The sequence below is a fragment of the Melanotaenia boesemani genome, chromosome 24 (assembly GCF_017639745.1).
Source record: "Melanotaenia boesemani isolate fMelBoe1 chromosome 24, fMelBoe1.pri, whole genome shotgun sequence".
Classification (NCBI taxonomy): domain Eukaryota; kingdom Metazoa; phylum Chordata; class Actinopteri; order Atheriniformes; family Melanotaeniidae; genus Melanotaenia; species Melanotaenia boesemani.
In genome coordinates, this window is record NC_055705.1 from 23,842,773 (window position 1) to 23,858,699 (window position 15,927).

The 15,927-nt window shown below is 42.5% G+C and overlaps 1 protein-coding gene across 2 annotated transcripts in view; it reads right to left on the minus strand.

Moving 5' to 3' along the window:
* Positions 1 to 242: 242 nt before the first annotated feature.
* LOC121635905 (fidgetin-like) overlaps positions 243 to 15,927 on the minus strand; it is a 53,749-nt gene continuing 38,064 nt past the window's right edge. For both annotated transcript variants that reach the window (XM_041979313.1, XM_041979314.1), the window contains one exon: positions 243 to 5,880. In XM_041979313.1, coding sequence (XP_041835247.1) covers positions 3,605 to 5,880 — 2,276 coding nt within the window. In that variant the 3' untranslated portion in view covers positions 243 to 3,604. The remainder of the gene's footprint in view (positions 5,881 to 15,927) is intronic.

Sequence of the window (15,927 nt, forward strand, 5' to 3'; positions counted from 1 at the left end):
ACATATTTATCAACGTAACCTTACGCAAAAGCTACGAACATTCGTCAGGTGACAGCGGCGTTTCGGTTTACAGCACTGCGTCACACACTAGCAACTGGATATCAACACACACGATGTTTCACAATGTGGCTGATTGAGCTAAAAAACCCAAGAGGACGTTATCGAAGGACGAGAAGAAATAAAAGAAATGGGATGGAGCGAGAGATAAGACCAGAGTAACATCAGACTGACTTTTACTGGCTGAAGAGATCTCAGAGAAGAGACGGGATGAAAATGGATGATTTCTATTTTTTATTACTTTTACTTTTACGTTGACATTATAGATATAATTTGACAAACTGTAGACAGGATTTTGTTGCTGTGACCATGTGTCCCACCAACACTTGTTAATGTTTTGTTGGGACTAAGATTATGATTGCTGATCTGTGCAGTGATTGTTGTGTTTGCCCATTGGTATAAATAAAGTTGTCTGAACTGAATTAGGTGTCGCTAGGGGACGCCAAAAAAAAAAAAAAAACCAGTAGTTAATTCAGCTTGAGAAAATTCCTGCCGTTTCTGTTAACTTTCGTTTCCTCATCGAAATACCGACGTTAAAAGATGTTTGAAGTTTGGCCGGCCTTGGCTTCCGTATATTATAACCAAGTGGAAAATATTTGGTTTGAGACTCTAAATCTACACAAATAGAAATTCTTTTTTCAGCTTTCTTTTCCACATGAACATTTTAAAGATCAACATCCAGAACATGCTTCAGTCATATCGACCCTGAATCCTGAAGCTAATTCGTGTTCTAGCAAAATTTGTGATAAACACTGAATCATTATTGTAATCAAACTAGTGATTTACATCCACTTTATTTGCTTTATGTCTGTGTAAAATGATGATAAATCAAAATGGAAATATAGTTAGAGACGAGGGTTTGAACTAGATTATTTTTTCTGTGGTCGAATAAAAAGTGAAACATCTTTGATTATAAGCCAGGATTATACTGATTATTCATTATATTGATTATATTGATGATTATATTATAATCTGTTCTGATTGTAACTCATTTTGCCTTTCTGCTGATCAGACACTGTTCAGGCCTTAAAAACAGCCGTGACAAGTAATAATGCAATTTAGTCAAAATGAGTACGATAAAAATGACCTGTTAGCTCCATTAATCGTCTTTTTACACGAGTTATACACACAAAGGATGAGAAAACTTAAGAAATCAGTTAAACAACAATTAAATTTCATTCTGTAGAACATTCATGAAAATCTGTTTTTCTATCTGTAAAGTCAGATCTGTCAACTTAAAGTCCAACGTAAATCACCATTTTGTTTTGTGCTCTACGAACTCCCAGTTTTGGTCAAATAACAGCCAAAACGTTTTTTACATGCATGTTAATTATTTCCTTTTCCTGCCCATTAAAAACAGCAGCCAGCTGTAACGTTGCCATGGTTACATGGACGATGACGCTACGCTCGTCCTGATTTTAGACGCTTTCTCACGTGGACTGCAGTCCTCGGATGTTCCAGGGAAGGGACACGAGAACATCAATAAACTGCCTGCACATTTTTATGAGAGTTAAATTAGTGGCAGATGTGCATGACTTTAATCCATAAATACAACTTAACCACAACTTCTTTCGCATCTACTGTTGAGCTTTATTTACCGACATTTGTATAATTATTTTAATTATTATTATTTCAGTCAAAATATATTTTTGGTAGTTCTTTTTCTTGAGAAAATAGCTGCCGTCATGAAAGGGAACTATTTTTTTACTATGACGTTGTTGGTAGGGAACCGGTAATAATGGCTGAAAACACCATCCAAGACTTTTTTCCTCAAATTGATTCTAATCCATTTTTTATAAATATATCCTATAAATGATAAAGTCATTGTGCAGTTTTAATCCCGGGATTCTTAAGTTTAGTGGAACTTCTTGTTGGACTCGAAGTGCAACCAGTGCACATATTCTACACAGTTATGTAGAATATTGATCCACTGATTGTAATAAACTAATATCCCAGCCCTGATTTCAGCCATGGTTTATTAAACATCTTCCATTTTGTGTGCAGAGCTTCTAAAGAAATAAATGTACTTTTGTTCTTGTTAAAAAATCTCTAAACTGCTGGTATTAAAATCCTCATAACTTGAAACTTGGCTTGCTTTATGCAATCAAAAGACACGCAACAGCTACGCGTAGCTTCCTATCACCAGAATAATACAGCACGAGTTTGAGAAGATGACTAAATGTGATTTTAGTTGGACTTTAAACTTGAAAGACACCAAACAGAAAGCTGAACCAAAGAAAGAAACCGGCTTCCATATGATGGTGATTAGAATAAAATATTTCCAGATAACTCGTGTTGATAATTAGGCTGAAACTGCAGACGCGTGCAGCTGTTTGACGTTAGCCAGCAGTTAGCTTGTTAGCATATTCTGTGTAAAACTTCCTTCATTCTGAACTTTTTGGACAGTTAGTTTTTATACTGACCTAAAAGAAAAACGGTAAACAATCTTAGCTTGAGCTCATGTACTTCACAGTAAGAAAGCAAATGTTTGTCCAAAAATGTGGTAATATGTTATTCGTTTGTAAAGAATATCTTACAGTGTGACGACTGACTGTACCGAAGCGGCAGCTGATTGACCGATGGAGCCTCCAAGCAGCCTGAACTTACAGCCATGTAATATAAACAATGGTGATTATGGTTGTTTTAATACATGTACAACATCCCAGCATCTCTAAAGACTCCCTGCAAAGCCAAGCTGGGCCATAACTGTTTTATTAAGAGCATTGGTAATAAGTTTAAGGACTGGTCAAGTAAAACAGGTAACTGAAGCACCTGCTGCGATGAAAAAGAAACTAAAAAAGACAATGATTTTACTCTACTATAGATAATGTTCCACACATCTCGTACATTCATTGTCACCCCTTTGCTATCAGTCCTGGCCAGCTGAGGTACACCTAGCACTGCCGGATTCTCCTCTCAGATCTTAGTGCTTTACGTCAAGATATCTTGAGGTACTGTACAATTTACAAATGATTTCCTGAGTGTTTTAACACAAGTGTGTTTGCAGACGAAGGATGAGGGGAAATAAATGCAAATCCAATAGATTGCTGCTCCTACCGAGAAAATGAAGGATGATTAACCACCACCGATGGTGACTGTCAAATCTGGGTTTTTTCAGACTCACTGCTGAAGGTTTAAAGCTCTTAATAGTTGTTAGTTCATGCCGTGAATGGAGATTGTGACGCAAATTAAGAAAATCAGAAAGCACCACTTCAGGCACTTGGATAGCCAACTGAATCTCAAGAAGGACAACATAACTATGTACACATGGACACTGGAGCGTCTCTTGTAAAGCCAACTCACTTGCAGTGTGTAAACAATGCCTCGCTTTTATTAGCGTCAAGCATTCAGATCAGATCTCTCGCTCTTTAACTGCAAAACTGCCCGTTGTCTCATCAAACCAGGTTCCTGGGTGCATCTAAACCCTGCTTGTCAGAACACAGTGGGCATGTGTTGGCCTTCTGTGTGCCTTTCCCTCCAGCAAATGCTTTTGCCCTGAGGGGAGGAACTGTGGAAGCCTCTTTTCTCAAGGGCGGTATCCATCTCCTTACTGACTGCAGCCGAACATTTTGTTCCACTCGGTGTAAGTGTCAATCTCTTTTTGTGATATACTGGCTTGGAATTTACAACAGACACTTTCAATGTCCTGGTAGGTAAGGGGCCTCATCTGGCCCCTGGGCATCATGCTCGTCATGTCCATGCCCTGTGCAGAGATGTGTAATAAACCTACAATGGCCTCCTGGCAAAGTCTGGCCAGATCCAGTCCAGAAAAGCCCTCAGTATGCTGGACCAGTAGGGCCTGCTCTTCCTCACTCAAGCAGTATTTGTGCTGAGATTGGGCCAGGACCTGGTTCATGATCTGGTGTCGGGCCGTGCTATCCGGCAGAGGTACCAGTACCCTCCGAGCAAAGTACCTGCGCAGTCCTTCGTCCATGTCCTGGGGTCTGCTTGTAGAGCAAACCACCAATACTTGGTTGCCCCCATCCTCACCTGAACCAATTAGAAGAGAGTCTAACTGGGCAAGCAGTTCCCCCTTCAGCTGGTTGATGGGACTCTCTTCGCTGAGGTGTGCAGACAGGAGCATGTCCACCTCGCTGATAAACAGCACAGATGGCTGCCTGCAGCGCGCCACCAGGAACGATGCTCGGATAATTTCTCCTCCATCTGCAAGCCATTTGGTGGCCAAGGTGGAACCACTTAGTTGCAGAAATTGCGCCCCCAGCTGACTGGCCAGGCAGCGGCTTAGCAACGTCCTACCACTGCCCCTTGGGCCAAACAGTAACACACAGCGGGGGGCCGGTCCCAAACCGCTGAACATGTCTGGCCGCAGAATGGGCCACAGGACCTCCTCCTTCAGAGTCCCCTTGGCCATTTCTAGACCAGCAATGTCGCTCCAATCCACCGGAGGGCCCTGCTGAATGATCTCTGAGGTCACCATTTCCAGGAGGTGGGGGTCGCAGGTTTTCAGCTGCTCCTCAGCAGGTCGGGAGGAAGATGTGGATGAGGAGGAGGTAGGCCCTGCTGCTGAGTGGGCCATGTGGAGACGATGATCGTCAGCGCCTTGCTCGCTGAGGGAAGGGGAGGTGAAGCTTGGAAGAGAGTCTGCTGAGCGGGAGCCCCCCAGGGTGGAGGAGACGTAAGCTGGTGGAGTCAGTGATCCGCCCATTGCCTGACCGCCGTACTTCCTCTGCTGCTGCTCCGATGGTATTGTGGACTGTTTTTGAGGATTAAAAGGTAAAGACGACTTCTCTGCGTTCCTGTCAAATCCGCTACCACTGGAGCTGTTGGAGCCGTTGACGCTACTGCTGTCCGCCACCCTGTACATGGGAGACTCTGCTGAGCTCCGAGCCTGGGCGTAGCCAAAGCTACCGTAAGACGAGTCCATCTCCCCCTGACTCGCCATGTAGAAAGCCTTCCTCTTTAATGTGTTGGAGGAGCTGCTGTTAAGAGGGGTAGGGGCGATTGGGGTCAAGTTATGGCTCTGGTAGGGGTATCCAGGTAAAGCAGAAGAGGGGGGAAGAGGTGTGGGGGCAGCAATGCCTGAGGGGAGGTACGATGAGGGAGGCGGTGCTCCTCCAGGGCTGTATCCTGGCCCAACTGAGCTCTGAGCCGGGTAACCTGCTGGGGGGTAGTTATAACCAGACAAGTTTGGGGAGCCTCCATTGTATGCTGGGACTAAAGTGGGGTGAGAGGGTGGAGGAGGGGGTTGCAGGAGCCCAGAGCTGTGCAGCGGGGAGGGAAGGGCCGGGGCGGGGGCGGACTGGGAACTATAACTGCTGTGCAGGTAGGCGCCGCTGTACGTGGGGCCGTATTCCTGAGAGGGTATGGAGGAAGAGTGGAGGGCTGTGGCCGAGTGGCTCCCACAGCTGCTGCTGGAGTAGCTGGGCTCGCTGAGCGTGCTGGATGCCAGGCCAGGGGAGCTGCACATTCCTGACACCACCTCAGAAGCTGCTGCCACCCCTCCCTTCCTGATAGACACCCCCTCTGGGATGCAACTCATGGGGTAGACCCCATCCTGCCAGGGCTCTGATTCGCCTTTCCGCCCGTTCATCACTCCTGGGACGCCGGGCACCTCAGGATATGAGCCCGGCATCTCGAGGATGCCAGAGTACTTCTCAGCGTACTTCTTCAGCAGGTTGGAGGCGGTGAGGGCAGAGATGTCGTCATTGGCCCAAGCATACTGGTAGGTGGCGGAGCGTTGCAGGTGGCCAGGCACCGCCCGGTACGCCTCGGCCTTGTGTGCTGGTGAACGGGTGGTGGAGGAGATGTCGAAATGCTGCTCGGCCCACTGGCTGTGCTCGGGGGTCCACTGCATCTTTAAGCCTGGAGGGAAAAGAGACGCAGACATTAACGCGCAATAATTACAGCGACTACACCTTCATATTACCTCAAACAAGGTGATGTTTATCTGGATGAAGTACATTTTGCACGAGTTGATAACTTCTTCATGTTGAGGCCTAGTCTAGTCTGAACTGACATACCCAAAAGAAACACCACGAGGATCCAGAAAGAAGATTCACTATAAAACCTTCATCTTAATGGAAACTTGTGCTTTGATTAATGGCTTAGGTGGTAGAGCAGGTCTAATCCACTATTATTTATGATTTCTGTCCCACTGTGATGAGACAGACGTCTCTGGAACCAGCAGAGTCTCTGCTTTCATGCGACTCCTTGTTTGTGTGGAGAAATTAGCAGAAGCTCCAAATTGGACAGAGATGTTCTCCTGGTTTTCCTACATGTAATCAAAGGGGTTTGAAAAGCCAAACCTGGGTGATAGCAACGAGCAAATCAGAGCTCTGGAGCTGATACTTCGATATCTGGCAGACAAAGTATTGCATTAAATTCTTTTTTAAATATTTTAATACCACTGATAATAAAAAAACATGAATTTTGTTTTCACTAATTAAAGTTTTAGGCAATAAAATTAGGTACAAAACCGGCCCTTGTGTATTCCTTCAGTGTGTTGTGATTGAGGTCACCTGTCAGACATGATGTTGATGTCTTAATATTTTACTGGTTTAAGCAGGTTCTTGAGCACTATGTTCTTCCAGGTTAAGAAATTTAACGAATTTTATAGTCTATTGTATTATAATTTTTAAAATTCTTATTATTTATTTTTTCATAAACTAATGGTCTTGTATGGAAAGGAAAAAGTTGGTATAGCCGATTGGTTGAGTTTTTCCTGGTGATGTTTCTAGCATGTGCAGAGATCTGCAGTGCACTCCTCTAATGCTGTCTCTTGTATAATTAATAGTTAACTTCTTCATCTGGTGAGGACTCGGGGAGCGTCGGCAGGTAAAGAGCAGTCCAGGCGGACGGTGGGATGGCTGGTTACGGCAGCCTAATGCACCCCGGCTAGACCAATAAGACAGAGGCATGGAGGGTCACCCTATAATCCCCGGCTCATCTGAGGTGGCTGGAGATGGGTTTGAAAATTCGCCTCGCAGAGCCAGAAAGCAGCACACGCACATATCCACCCCCTCTGTTCATTGTGCTTTCATTCAACACACACCCACAAACCTGTGCTCATACACACAGACGTTAAAAAAAAACATCTATGCCTGCACTCAGGCGTGCTGTAGCGCACACGCACACGCCTGCATCCACTGACCCAGACGGACAAACACGGAGCTGTGGCGAGCTATGAATTACAACACATTGTGTCTCGAGCTCAGTTCCTGTCTGCACAGCTCCACCTTGACCTCCTCTCTCCACCATCCTCCGTCTCCATGCCTCCCTCCCTTCAGCCTCTCCCCTTTTCCTTTTTTTATCCATCTTCACCTCCTTTTATTCTGACTCAATCTATTTCGATATATATCTCCTCTCCTCATTCCCTTCCTCTGCTTCCACCCCTCCTCTTATTTACTCCGGCTTCGCCTCCTCCCCTTCCCTCCTTCCCTGCTCCATCTCATCTCAGACACTCTCACCTGGCTCTCCCCTTTATTGCCTCGGGAGGCTGGAGAGCCACTGTTTCCTTTAATCCCAGCCAATGCCATCTGCAAACACTGACAGTCGCACGGCGACTCCATCGCTGTCTCGCTATCAAAGCCTCGGTGCTATCAAAGGCTGGACGGGGCGTAATCACAGCAGCCGCACGGCAGATTGAACCCTGTTTGATTCGACTTAGTGCACACAAATAAAGGATAATATCGGAGTCATTTAGGCGGCTTCCTCCGACTTATTGACTGGCAGCAGTTGCTTGTAGACCCACAGCTGGAGGTCTGCTGAGCAATCCCTGCTTCAGAGCTGGTTTATGCATGTAGGGGAGTAAAGTGAGCCCGCACAATGAAATCCATTCACAAAGAAGCAAATTTCTCACTCCTCACATCCATTTATGTTTCTGCAAACACATTCAAGGAGAAAAAAATAGGTGCCAACACGTCAACGCTCTCTTATCCGAGGCCTCGTGTTTGTTTGGTAACAACACAGGCAGGGAGGGGGGAATCCCCAGACTCCCATCTCCTCTTATTCTTCTCTCCAGCCATCTCTCGACAGACACCCGTGGCTAATTAGCAGAATGGCGATCTGCTAATTGTGTTAATTTACAACATTTTAGCCGAGGGGAGTCTTACGAGCCGTCATCCTCCCGGTGAGGCAAGCGAGCCATGCCTCAGACAAAGAGATGAGGAAAGTTGTCTATTAGCTGGGAGGCTCCTTTAATATTGAGAACATCTTAGGAGGAAGCAGCACAGTAGTCAAGGCAGAAATTGTCAGAAAACTGGGTGAAAAGGAAGGATAAAAACAAGTAGCAGTCATGACTTAGACCAATAAATATGTATTATTTACTCAGAATTATTCATCCATAACCAGAGATTTTAATCACAGTAAGCTCAGAAATCAGAGAATGGTTTGCATAAAATCTGCATGTTGTAAAATAAATTAGGGCTAAAATGGTTTCTTAGCAACTTGAATTAGAAAAAACATTCTTGATGCAAATTATTTTCATCAATGCTTTGTTTAAACCAAACAGACATTTAACTTAATTTGACATCACGATGGAGGAAACCAAAGCATTGGGAGCAAAAATCAGAGAAAAAGATCAGAAAATTATCAAGTTTAGGACCATTTTAAAGAAAAAAAGAGAAAATACTGGACTGTGTGTCCTTTGTAAAACTGAATTTGTTTAACACAATAACAGCATCAATGCTGCAGCATCTCAGCAGAAAGCAGCAAGTTCACACATCCCAGCGTCACCAAGACTACCCCGCCATTTCTTCCTCAACTTATGCCAAGCCAACTTTATTTATAAAGCACTTTACGACAGCAGCCACAGAACAAAGTGCTGAACATAAAATAACTAAAAACAATAAAACATTAAATAATAAAAGACAATAAAATAAAAAAAACTCATCTTCAACCTTTCAGACTTGTACATAAGTCTAGTTAAGATATAGACATATAACATATGTTACATGTTCAATGTGTGCCCAATTTAAAAATAACCTCATACATGTAAATAGAATAGAATAGAAATACTTTATTAATCCATTTGGAGAGTCCTCTGGGAAATTTGGGTAAATATAAGTACTGGGCAACGATTAAAATTTATAATCGCAATTAATCGCATTGGTGAGCACAAAATATCTCTTTCCTTTAAAAGAAGGCCTATGTACGGTGGCCCAGAGGTGTCACAGCAAATAAAAGCCGCAACACAACACAATAAGTCACAACACTACAAATAAAAGCCGCAACACAACACAATAAACCACAACACTACAAAATAAACCGCAACACAACACAATTAGGCACAACACTACAAAATAAACCGCAACACAACACAATAAGCCACAACACTACAAAATAAACCGCAACACAACACAATAAGCCACAACACTACAAAATAAACCGCAACACAACACAATAAGCCACAACACTACAAAATAAACCGCAACACAACACAATAAGCCACAACACTACAAAATAAACCGCAACACAACACAATAAGCCACAACACTACAAAATAAACCGCAACACAACACAATAAGCCACAACACTACAAAATAAACCGCAACACAACACAATAAGCCACAACACTACAACATAAACCGCAACACAACACAATAAGCCACAACACTACAAAATAAACCGCAACACAACACAATAAGCCACAACACTACAAAATAAACCGCAACACAACACAATAAGCCACAACACTACAACATAAACCGCAACACAACACAATAAACCACAACACTACAAAATAAACCGCAACACAACACAATAAGCCACAACACTACAAAATAAACCGCAACACAACACAATAAGCCACAACACTACAAAATAAACCGCAACACAACACAATAAGCCACAACGGAAGTTGTCTTTTTGTTTTTTTTTTTTTTGTTTTTTTAAGATTTTACCACCGGAAGTTAGCTACACCAAGTTTCAGTCCAAACAGATGGGAAGTTGGAGATTTTAGGAGGCAGCCGGAGAAGTAAGTAAAATACTGTTTGTTAATAACGTTTATTAATTTCGGCATGCGCTTTTATGAATGCTTTTAACTTTTTATGTGTAGATTAAGAGTCATTGCATGTTCGATGTATGCACACGGACGAGGTACAGTCCGTTGCGACAAAGCAAAGCTGCTAGACAGTGCTGGGGGCTTGCATCAGTCTGCATAAATACATATTTCTCTCTCTCTCTTTTTGGTGTGTTTTTGTTTTAAATATTTTTTTCACGTTAACGTGCTTTATAAATAGACAAACACCAAACGGAAAGGCCTTACTTATCTTAAGAGGGAGAGAAACAGAGGTTTAAGTTACTAACAATTACATTTAATAAAGCACTGTCTTGCAGCTTTGCTTTGTCGCAACGGACTGTACCTCGTCCGTGTGCATACATCGAACATGCAATGACTCTTAATCTACACATAAAAAGTTAAAAGCATTCATAAAAGCGCATGCCGAAATTAATAAACGCTATTAACAAACAGTATTTTACTTACTTCTCCGGCTGCCTCCTAAAATCTCCAACTTCCCATCTGTTTGGACTGAAACTTGGTGTAGCTAACTTCCGGTGGTAAAATCTTTAAAAAAAAAAAAAAAAAAAAAAAAAAAAAAGACAACTTCCGTTGTGGCTTATTGTGTTGTGTTGCGGTTTATTTTGTAGTGTTGTGGCTTATTGTGTTGTGGTTTATTTTGTAGTGTTGTGGCTTATTGTGTTGTGTTGCGGTTTATTTTGTAGTGTTGTGGCTTATTGTGTTGTGTTGCGGTTTATTTTGTAGTGTTGTGGCTTATTGTGTTGTGTTGCGGTTTATTTTGTAGTGTTGTGCCTAATTGTGTTGTGTTGCGGTTTATTTTGTAGTGTTGTGGTTTATTGTGTTGTGTTGCGGTTTATGTTGTAGTGTTGTGACTTATTTTGTTGTGTTGCGGCTTTTATTTGTAGTGTTGTGACTTATTGTGTTGTGTTGCGGCTTTTATTTGCTGTGACACCTCTGGGCCACCGTACCTATGGCTATGTAAAGAAAATAAAGTAAGTTTTGGTTTACAAACACGACATCAGGGGTGTCCAACCTGCGGCCAGCAGCTAACACTAAGACTGCAGGCTCTCAAATTAGCAGCTAGTGCTAAGACTGCAGGCTCTCAAATTAGCAGCTAGAGCTAAGACTGCAGGCTCACATTAGCAGCTAGCGCTAAGACTGCAGGCTCTCAAATTAGCAGCTAGAGCTAAGACTGCAGGCTCTCAAATTAGCAGCTAGTGCTAAGACTACAGGCTCACATTAGCAGCTAGTGCTAAGACTGCAGGCTCTCAAATTAGCAGCTAGAGCTAAGACTGCAGGCTCTCAAATTAGCAGCTAGTGCTAAGACTACAGGCTCACATTAGCAGCTAGTGCTAAGACTGCAGGCTCTCAAATTAGCAGCTAGTGCTAAGACTACAGGCTCACATTAGCAGCTAGTGCTAAGACTACTGGCTCACATTAGCAGCTAGTGCTAAGACTGCAGGCTCACATTAGCAGCTAGAGCTAAGACTGCAGGCTCTCAAATTAGCAGCTAGTGCTAAGACTACAGGCTCACATTAGCAGCTAGTGCTAAGACTGCAGGCTCACATTAGCAGCTAGAGCTAAGACTGCAGGCTCTCAAATTAGCAGCTAGTGCTAAGACTGCAGGCTCTCAAATTAGCAGCTAGTGCTAAGACTGAAGGCTCACATTAGCAGCTAGCGCTAAGACTGCAGGCTCTCAAATTAGCAGCTAGAGCTAAGACTGCAGGCTCTCAAATTAGCAGCTAGCACTAAGACTGCAGGCTCTCAAATTAGCAGCTAGTGCTAAGACTGAAGGCTCACATTAGCAGCTAGCGCTAAGACTGCAGGCTCTCAAATTAGCAGCTAGAGCTAAGACTGCAGGCTCTCATTAGCAGCTAGAGCTAAGACTGCAGGCTCTCAAATTAGCAGCTAGCGCTAAGACTGCAGGCTCTCAAATTAGCAGCTAGTGCTAAGACTGCAGGCTCACATTAGCAGCTAGCGCTAAGACTGCAGGCTCTCAAATTAGCAGCTAGTGCTAAGACTGCAGGCTCTCAAATTAGCAGCTAGCTCTAAGACTGCAGGCTCTCAAATTAGCAGCTAGTGCTAAGACTGCAGGCTCACATTAGCAGCTAGCATAAGACTGCAGGCTCTCAAATTAGCAGCTAGTGCTAAGACTGCAGGCTCACATTAGCAGCTAGCGCTAAGACTGCAGGCTCTCAAATTAGCAGCTAGTGCTAAGACTGCAGGCTCTCAAATTAGCAGCTAGCTCTAAGACTGCAGGCTCTCAAATTAGCAGCTAGTGCTAAGACTGCAGGCTCACATTAGCAGCTAGCATAAGACTGCAGGCTCTCAAATTAGCAGCTAGTGCTAAGACCGCAGGTGCCGCCACATTCAACAAACACCAAATGTTTTGAAAATAACAGGAAGTTATGTACACGTATGTACTATGAAAGAAACCTGATAATGGACTGTTAAATGTAGACAATACGAATATGGAATTTCAGAAGTGCATGTAGATGCTCAGATTGGATTGTTAGAGTAATCTGATTATTCCCAGATATCTGATTTTGATGCTGATGTAAACAGGCTCAGTGTTTTATAAAAATTCTTTTCTGAGCATGTCTTTAACATTCATGAAGTTAGGCGTTATATAAATATTTGTAAATAGAGATCCAATTTAAATTGAATCAGGCTGTTTGGAATTGAGTTTGTTCAGGGAAGTAGAGGTGATGTAAAGCCCTAAAATGTTAAATTATTAAAAGTTATTCTAATCGTGATGGGAAAATTTAGATTAAATATCTGGCAATTTTTTCCATTAATACATGCGTAAATAAGAAATTGAGGTGAAATATTCTTGAAACTTGAATCATTTTTCTCCAGAAATTTCAGGTTCATAATATTTTCTAAAAGGATAGATCGTTAAATGTAAATGTATTGCTCATGTACTTCTTTGTACTGAAACATTAATTCTAGGTTAAGCTCTCATTTTACTGGTCTGACCCACTGGAGACCCGATTGAGCTGAACTAGACCCTGGACTTTCATTTCATGGACTTTCATTGCCGTTTCATATAACATAAAAACAGTCCTAACTATGACTTTATATAAAGTCTAGAGAATAAAAAATCCTGCAACCAGACAAGATGGTAAAATTCTGCTTTAAGCTTCAGGTTTAAATTTTATTCAGATTAAGTACCTGCTGGGTTTTAATAGATTTTTACCTTGACCAGCTGGCTTTTTCCATCTGACATGATCAATAATTAAATCTGTTGCATTTTCTGAGAAGAAACCACCGAGTGGATCATGCCAAGTGGCCAGTCCAGCTTATTGCTCTTTAATAAAGGCCAAAGAATTTTATGGGATTAATTGATGGAGTAATTGATAACCTAACAATGCCCTTTTTAAACCCTTCAGTAAACCAGTAAAATTGAAAGCAGTGAAAGGAAAACCCTCCCGAGTAGAATCCGTAGCCAGAAGCTTTGAAGCTGTGAAGAAACGAAGCAGTGAGGTGCAGCGATGTTTCTCTCATCAGTAAATCTAGATTTTCTCCTCCCCAGCAGTGTGATGCAGGAGCTTCAGTAACTTCCTGCAGCTCCTCCCTCCCTGCAGCCACGCCATCGCTGGACGAGGTGTCCATCTCCGTCACGCTGCTGCAGAGACGACCACCTCACAAAGCCTCCACTTTAGATTAAAGCTACATCAGCGTTACGTCATCAAGCTGTTCGCCATGATTTTTATAGCGAACCAGATGGGAAAAACCCGAATAATGACACATTCTCAGATTTCCAGGTGAAGAAGTGAATATGAGACATGAATCAGCAATAAGTCGATCTGATTTATAATAACGTCCCTAAAACACGAAAAACAGTTATTTGGTCAAACACTGAGGCAGAGATGGAGAATATTTATACTTCCATCAATATTCCAGCGCATGGTCATGAGGGGCAGGAGCTGCCCAGCAGGCTGGAGGCAGGAGGCAGGGTACCCTCCATCACCTGCTCCAACTTCCATACACAGCAAAGATTAATACAGGAAAAATACTAAGCCAAATATTTAGAAATAAATTAAAAAATTATGTGTAAAAAATTATTTTCTAAAAATAGAATTAAACAAAAGTAATATTTTTAACATCAAAGATAACTTATTTCAGACTAAAAGATAAAAACAAATTTTAAATTTCCATCTTAACTTTGCAGAATAAACCAAAGCAGATCACAGCATTTACAGCATCATGCATATAAATGAACTTTACAGTCATTCTACAGAAAAGAGATGCAGGACTTTAAAGTCAGGAACGTGAAGTAAAACCAGACGTCTTTGTTTTCAGCTCCAAGGACGACGTCTGGAAGCTGAAGGACCCCACAGCTGATCTCAGGTTGGTTTTAAACCGTCTCACACATCTGCTACATGACCAAATACCTTCAGTTAAAAAGCAAATCATTAAACACAGCTTGTTAAAATAAATGATGAATTATCATTCGTTTTTAGAGTAGCTGCGATCCAGAAATAAACATCCAAACCAGCCGTTTTCAGTGCACAACGCTTCTCCAGCAGGCCGAGGATGACGAAATAAAACCGGCTCACAAAAACGGAAGCGTAAGGGAATTCTACGGTCTAAAACGTCCACTTCCAGTCACTCTGCAGGATGTAGATGCTTTCCAAATCACACCTGATTCAGATGAAACGGATCCCCAACAGTTTTATCACCAGGTCCGGTCCTCAAGGGCTGGGTCCTGCAGATTTTAGATGTTTCCCTGATTCAAATCTCCAACAGCTTGTTGTCAAGTTCTTCACAAGTCTGTTAATGAGCCAATCATCTGAATCAGGTGTGTTAGGCAGGCAAACATGTAAAACCTGCAGGACAGCAGCCCTCGAGGACCAGAAAGGTGATTCCTGGTGGTGAGCAGAAGCTAAGTTTACTTGTCTTTACCTTTTCATTGGTGGATACCTTCAATACAAGACAATAATAATATGAAGAAGTCGTCTTGACTTCAGTAAGCAGTTTAAAAACATCATTTTTTCTCTTTTTCTGCGTTTAATGCAGTTTTTGATGCAGCTGACGTGGCTGATGGAAACAGATGGGCACATTTCTCTGTCGTAACTGAGGAGCTAGCGTAAGTTTAACGTGTGAAGTAGCTAGCTGGAGTTAAACGAACAGTCCTGAAATTTAACATGGTTTTGCACAGAGGTTCAGATGTTTGCAGAAAATAAGCCCTGAAGCTCTGCAGCCTTCAGGATGGAGCTACAGGGCTAAAAGCTGAGGAGCTAGCTGCAGCTAAAACTAAAGCTCAACTTTTCCTAAAGAATTACATGTAATCGCTAAATAGACACCTAAGGAAAGAAGTAATCCATCTTTGGATCTTTCTAAAACAGTAGAATAAACTACTTCTAGTACGATATTACCTGTGAGATAGTGTGAGTGAAATAATATCTTCACCAACAGCAGTTACTTCCTGGTTGGGAAGGCTAAGGCGGTTAGCATTAGCTAGCAACTTGCATCTCCTCTGCACAATGAGCCAGTGTTTGTGACTAATGCAAAACTTAAAATCATGCTCAGGAGATTACAGATGGGAGCAGAATTTAAAAAAAAAAAAAAAGTTGGTAGTTTATTGATCATTTTATTGATGGTCAGCAGGAGGAGCAGAAGAGCTAGCCCTGAAGCTAGGAGGATACCAGAAACTCCTCTGCAGCCATCATTATGGTAATATTTCATCGCTATCCCAGCAACAGAAAACCTGACATTTAGCTGTGCTGTTTTCATGGCGTTAAATTAGACGTTTATTTGGACAGAACAATACGAGAAGCTGCGAAGGATGCAGGTCTGCTGGTAACAGAGAAGAAAAAGCAGACATGGATGGTGCAAGTCAGGACGAAGCCATCAATAAATCTTTGACCTACTTCACAGCTGAGGAT